The 6,856-nt window shown below is 43.1% G+C and overlaps 1 protein-coding gene across 32 annotated transcripts in view; it reads left to right on the top strand.

Annotated features, from left to right (window-relative positions):
• Positions 1–1,043: 1,043 nt before the first annotated feature.
• CLASP2 (cytoplasmic linker associated protein 2) overlaps positions 1,044–6,856 on the top strand; it is a 221,376-nt gene continuing 215,563 nt past the window's right edge. For 22 of the 32 annotated variants that reach the window (XM_054681602.2, XM_054681612.2, XM_054681615.2 and 19 more), the window contains exon 1: positions 1,103–1,552. In XM_054681602.2, the coding sequence (XP_054537577.1) occupies positions 1,358–1,552 (195 nt within the window). In that variant the 5' untranslated portion in view covers positions 1,103–1,357. Of the gene's footprint in view, positions 1,553–6,856 lie in introns of all 32 variants that reach the window. The other 10 variants (XM_024355364.3, XM_054681617.2, XM_054681609.2 and 7 more) reach the window with 2 other exon arrangements.

The following is a 6,856-nucleotide window of genomic DNA, read 5'->3' as shown; positions in this document are numbered from 1 at the left end:
TTGTTGTGATTGGGAATAATTGTCAAGAAGATAAACACAGTGTGCTTTTGGAATGTATTAGACAACTTTACCCCCACCAGAATGGCTAAAACTAATAACCCTGACCATATCAAATATTGTGGAGCAACTGGAACTCTCAAGCATTGCTGGTGGGGATTTAATATGATCCAGTCACTTTGGTAAACAATTTGGCAGGTTCTTCTAAAGTTAAGCATACAACTTACAAGACCTAGTAATGCCAGTCCTTGGTATTTATTTACCCATGAGAGAAGAAAATATATCCACACAAAAACTTGTGCACTAACCGTTGTAGCAGCTTTATTCATAATTATAAAAAATAGGAAACAACCCAAATATCTACCAACAAGTGAATGGATCGACAAATGGCAGTGATTCCACAGAATGGAAAGCAATAAAAAGGAATGGACTTCTGAGACACCAACAGCGCTGGATGGACCCCAAACATTATGCTAAAAGAAACCAGACTCCAAAGAAGAACAGACTGTATGAAGTTCAGGAACAGGGAAAACTATGTTACCGTGATAGAAATCAAATTAGAATTGCCTAGGGAAGAGGAGGTAATTGGGAAGTGTCCTGGGACTTCCTGGGGTGTTGGAAACGTGCTGTACCCTCACTGGGGTGGCGGTTCCACGGGTGAATACATTTGCCGAAACTCATGAAGTGTACGCTGAAAATCTGTGCGTTTTACTTTAGGCAAACCGAAGTTTTGTTTTGTTTTGTTTTTTTAAGTATTACACAGTGACTGTGGTGGTGGCTGGAAGCAGAAGTCAGGAGTGTATTCTTTTTTTTTTTTTTTTTTAAACCGGCAGTGGGGGCGGGAAAGGGGGATGCCAAGTACTTTCCTAAGTGTTGAATACAAGTGGAGGCAAACTTGGAAACGTTCCACATTTCACAGGGCGAGGGCAGGGTGCCCTGACAGCGGCTAGCAAAGAACGGCCCGCCTCCCAGGGGGCTCGGCCCAACTCGGACCCCAAGTCTCCCTAGAGGTCCTATCGCTCCCAGCGGTTTCCGCAGCCACCTCCACCACCTCCGCCGCAAAACGCTAGCCGGACGGGAGGGCCCTCGCCGGCGTCGTGCTGACGTCACGCGCGTGCTGACGTCGCCCGCGGCCGCGGCCTCTGAAGCGGGCTGGGGATCGGGGGGCGCCGAGTTTGACTAGTTTGGGGGCGGCTGGGCGCTTGGCGTTCCTCCCGCCGCCCGCTGCGCCCCGCAAGCCGCGCCCCTGGCGGGCTAAGTGAGTCCCGCCCGCTCCCGCGGGGACCCGCACTGGAGGCTGGGCGGCTCTCGGCGAAAGTTGGCCGCTCACAGACTGGCAGGCGGGCGGGCGGCCGCAGCCATGGAGCCCCGCAGCATGGAGTACTTCTGCGCCCAGGTGCAGCAGAAGGACGTCGGCGGCCGGCTGCAGGTCGGCCAGGAGCTCCTGCTCTACCTTGGCGCCCCCGGCGCCATCCCGGACCTGGAGGAGGACCTGGGCCGCCTAGGCAAGACAGTCGACGCGCTCACCGGCTGGGTGGGTTCGAGCAACTACCGGGTAAGCGACGGCGGCGAGGCTGGGCTGGTCACGCCCTCCGCGGCAGCCCTTTAATCCCGGACGCGAGCGCCGGGCCGGGAAAGCTCCCGTCCGAACCACTGCTTAAGAGGGGAAACACACTTTGGGAAGCACAGGCGGGCGGATCACGAGGTCAGGAGTTCGAGACCAGCCTGACCAACATGGTGCAACCCCGTCTCTACTAAAAATACAAAAATTAGCCGGGCGTGGTGGCGGGCGCCTGTAATCCCAGCTACTCAGGAGGCTGAGGCAGGAGAATCGCTTGAATCTAGCAGGCAGAGGTTGCAGTGAGCCGAGATCGAGCCACTGCACTCCAGCCTGGGCGACAGAGTGAGACTCTGTCTCAAAAAAAGTAAAAAATAAATAAAAATAGGGGAAACAGGGGGGTCCCGCGTCCCCACTGGGCAGCCCGCCTCTTCGTACGCGAGCCGAGGACTGACTTCTGACCACATTTTTCTACACTTGTGAACAATGACAAATTCAGCGATTCCGTGACACGTTGCGGAGTTACTAGGACACAATGTTGATCACTTATTTTGAAAAAAAAAAATCAGCGAAAGACTTCGACATTTGTGTTCACCTGTGTAAACACTACCCAGACCAACACATAGGACGTTAGGATACGATTTTAGGTTGATGTGTCTTAGTAGATAGGCTAATGCTGGGGGGGAAAAAAGTTACAAAGATGAGGTACGAGAAAGAATGAGCCTTTCTGAAGAGTTGGTGGTAGGCAGGGTGTAATGTAGCCGCGTTGGGAGGCCAGGTAAATATTTTGTATTTAACTTGCCCCGTAGTCGTTAGTAGTTACTTTTCTTTCTTGTCTTCTGGTGGCAGTGTTGCTTTAAAATGCTGACTGCAGCTTCCCATGGATGAAGTGATTCTTCTTAGTAACATATTCTCATGATCCAGCGAATAGGCTGTACTTTGAAACCTTTTATTCAAAAAGAGAAGAAAGACAAACTCTAGAATTATGATGCAGATTTAATGGTAAAGCCCAGATGAGTTTTGGAAAGGTTAGACTTTTTACAAGGATAATAAAGTTTGAGAGTTACCCACGTCGATGCTTCATTACATACCATCTCTTGATTATTATTTTTAAAAAGTTTGGGGAAAAGGTAATTTAATAATATATCATTACCATTTGGGAGATTATTTCTTTGGAAGAAACAAGCTAAATTTACTCTGTAAGAAAGGCATATACATATTCACACTCAAGATAGTTGATTTTATGCTACAGCATAGACTGTTGTAGAAAGACAGCGCTTTGGTAATGTTTGCACCCCTTCCGAAGTGAAGATTGGTGTGCCATCTTCTACACGGGCTGTTGTGAATTGGCTTTGGGCCATTTCACTCTTCAGATGTACCTCAGTGAATGACAGTTGAGCAATCACGCTGATATTCTGTGATACCACAGTATGCTAGTTTTCTGTTATGCCTCTAAGCCCTACTTCTACTCGGTGCTGTGTTTTTAACTGTTCTTTAAGAGTTAGAATCCATCAGGGGTCTCATCCGGGTTCTTTTCTGTTTTCACTACGTATTTTCTCCATGCTCCTCACTAGATAATGTAGCCCAAGACAATTTCAGCAATCAGAAGAGAACTGCCATAGTCTCCCACCACCTATCTATACACTTCCTTGTAGCTGTGACCATATAATCTTCCTTTTTCCTTGTTAGAATAGATAAATTGCCTGTTTTCCTCATTTATGCAATTCCCTCCACGAAAGTGTTAGATTCCATGCCTTCTTGCTTACTCAAGGACATTGATCCATCAATTCTGCTCTCTTTCCTAAATCACTAGTTCTTCCCTTTCTGTTGAATTCTATAGCATAAAAACTTTTCTGACATTGCTAGGGAAAGGGCATTCTAATTAATCTGTTGCTTTAAGTTTTATAAACTAAGTTACCCAACTGGGTAATCTTTTTTTTTTTTTTTTTTTTTTTACTTAAGATACAATAAAACATACTTAACTGTTTTAAAAAGTGTGTCATAGGAGCTTTTGAACATACAAATAGAATCATACTTCAATTTCAGTTTATACTGAACAAAATACAGTTTTTCTTTGAATTGGTAGTACTTCAGAATCTGAGTGTCTTAACAGTCATTGTGTTAGTAAATTTGAGTGCCTCCTGTATGCTGGGTATTCAAGATGCTAAGGATCCATCCAGCTTTGAACAAGACAAGGCCCATTCATTCAGCTGCATTAGGATATTTATCGATGACCTATTATTATCAGGAACTTACTCTTCTACGCATTGCAGATACAATGTGAAAAAAAGACAAATCCTTGTCTTTGTGGACTTAGATTCTAGTAGGAGGAGAGGAATAAGCAGGAAAGATAAATAAAATGTATAGTGTGTTAGATGGTGATAAGTGAACGGAGAAGAAAACAGTGAAGGGAATAGGGAATACTAGGCAAGATGCATATGTTGGAATTTTAAATAGTTGGTCGTTAAAGACCTCATTGAGAAGGTGACTTAACAGAAGATGGGAAAGTGAGATCCCTGCCATTGCGTTAGAAAGAGGTAGACAGGTATAGAAATTAGATCATTTCAGGTAGCATGGGCTTGTAAATCAACATGGTATGAAATGATTATGAGACTCTACTTTGGGTGGTCAAGAAAGGTGACATGTGAGTGCAGACACTGAAGAAACATAAGAGTCTAGAATGATTGAAGCAGAGGAAACAGCAAATTCACAGACCCTAGTTTTGTGGAGGAACATAAAGCCAGCCTGGCTAGAGTTTAAATGAGTGAGGTGTTAAGAAAGACGAAGTTGAGGAAGCAGCTGTAAAGTCATAGGATTTTATTCTAAATGTGGTGGCAGTAACTGGGCAGGTATAACATCATAGGATTTTATTCTAAATATGGTGGAGGTATAACATCATAGGATTTTATTCTAAATATGGTGGAGGTAACTGGGCGTGGTGGCTTATGCCTGTAGTCCCAGCTACTTGGGAGGCTGAGACAGAAGGCTCACTTGAGGCCAGGAGTTTGAGACCAGCCTGGGCAACATAACAAATTCCTGTCTAAAAAAATATAAATACAGTGGGGGGTTTTATGTGTGTAAAGGGTGGCTGCTTTGTGGAGAGTTGACTATAAAGGAATAACAGAAGCAGCAGAGAGATAATCGTGGCTAGGCCTGGTTTGATAGCAATGGCAATGCTGAGAAGTGGAAAATTTGGGCTGTGATTTGGTGGTAGATCCGACAGGAGCTCCTGGTGGATTGGGTTTGAGGGTTGAAAGAAAGAGAGGAATTATGGATAATTGCCTTGATTGAGCAGTAGTTTAGATTGTGCTATTTATTGAAATAGGGAAGACTGAGAGAAGAACAAATAAATTGGGTGACGGATGTAAAAAGTTTAGTTTTTACTGTGTTAGGTGTGAGAAGACTGTTACAAGTTGAGATGATAGACAGTTGGGGTCCCAAGTTCAATGGAGAAGTCATAATTGAAGATTCAAAATATGGAAATAGGCATATATGTAATATATGTAGTCTGACATTTGACTTTTACTAAGAACAGTCCTGCAATTTCAGGAGTTCTCAAATTTTTAAATGGCATTATGGCAATAAAATTTGCCTCATAAAATACAGTTAAGTACGATAACCACCATTTACAGAGTCCTTAGTGAGTACCAGGCACTGTCTCAAATGCTTTATTTGCATTGTCTCATTTAATTTTTGAGATGGCCTTAGGAAACCAGCATACTATTATTTTCCTTTTTTTTGTAGAAAAGGAGACATAAGTATATTGCTTTAGGCCATAGACCTGGTAAATTAGTGAAGGAGGTGCTTGAGCCTAGGGAGATTAGAATATCCATATTCCTTTTCTCTACTTTTATAAACCTCTTCAATATCCTATTATTTGCCAGCCCTACTTTTACTTTTGTATATTATGAGGATTAGTAACATTTACATTTCATCTGCAACCATAGAGTAAGTTGACGTTAAAAAATGGAGAAAACACAGCCTGAGCAAGATAGTGAGACCTCATCTCTACCAAAAAATTAGCCCAGGATATTGAGACTGCAGTGAGCCGTGATTGGGCCACTGTACTCCAGCCTGGGCAACAGAGCCAGACCCTGTCTCAGGGGAGAGAAAAAAAAAAAAGTGAAAACATTTATAACTATGTAGCGCTATGTAGTGCAGGGCTGTGTGCTAGCATTTCATGTATTTTCTCAGAATTCAAAATCATAGCCCCTTTCGCATTCTGAGGAGGATTCTTCCCAACATTGGTGTCACCTCAATTATATATCCTATAAACTATTAAGAAATATGCCATTTTTTAGTTTGCCAAAAGAGATGAGGTTTATCTACCCATTAATACATATTGATGTTGCCTATTCCATTTACCTGCCATATAGGTGAACATCCAGGTTGTTTTTAATTCTTTACTCTTAACATTGTCCTTTTTGTCACCTTGTTACATATGCATAAAAAATTTTACTAGGGCAGTGATTCTCAATCCTGTCAGAGTCAGTGCCCCTTTTAATTACCCCTTCTCCCTTTTCAATTCTGAAATTTATAGATAATATCTGATAGACATAAATTTTAAAAACCTCTATAATGTCTTAGCTGTACTATAAAGGAAAATCACACATAATTTATAAGGTAAAATATATTTCAACATGTAAATATGTCATACTGACTACCCATGAAGACATAATGATAGTTACATGGTGGTAAATGCTGCCACTACCAATTCAGACCACTACAGGTATATGGTTGCTGGTGATTCACACTTTCTTTTTTTTTTTTTTTTTTTTTTTTTTTTTTGAGGTGGAGTTTTGCTCTTGTCGCCCAGGCTGGAGTGCAATGGTCTCAGCTCTTTGCTCAGGTCTTTGCTCTTGTCGCCCAGGCTGGAGTGCAATGGATCTCAGCACACTGCAACCTCCACCTCCTGGGTTCAGGTGGTTCCTCTGCCTCAGCCTCCTCAGTACCTGGGATTACAGGCACGCACCACCATGCCCGGCTTATTTTGTATTTTTAGTAGAGACAGGGTTTCGTCATGTTGGCCAGGCTGGTCTGAAACTCCTGACCTCAGATGATCCACCCGCCTTGGCCTCCCAAAGTGTTGGGATTACAGGCGTGAACCACCATGCCCGGCTTGACCCTTTCACCAGTGGCATTACTGTTGGTGATTATGATATTCTGGAACTCTAAATTCGGAACCTCATTTCTTTGAACTTGAAGAGTTTTACCACCCCACGTGACATCTGTTTCATTAAGCTTACCCATTAATCATATCCTTACATCCATTCTTTTTTAAAAATTTTTTTATTATAATTT

This window comes from Pan troglodytes, chromosome 2 (assembly GCF_028858775.2).
Source record: "Pan troglodytes isolate AG18354 chromosome 2, NHGRI_mPanTro3-v2.0_pri, whole genome shotgun sequence".
NCBI lineage: Eukaryota > Metazoa > Chordata > Mammalia > Primates > Hominidae > Pan > Pan troglodytes.
The sequence above is the reverse complement of the archived record's forward strand: the minus strand, read 5'-3'. Positions and strand labels throughout refer to the sequence as shown.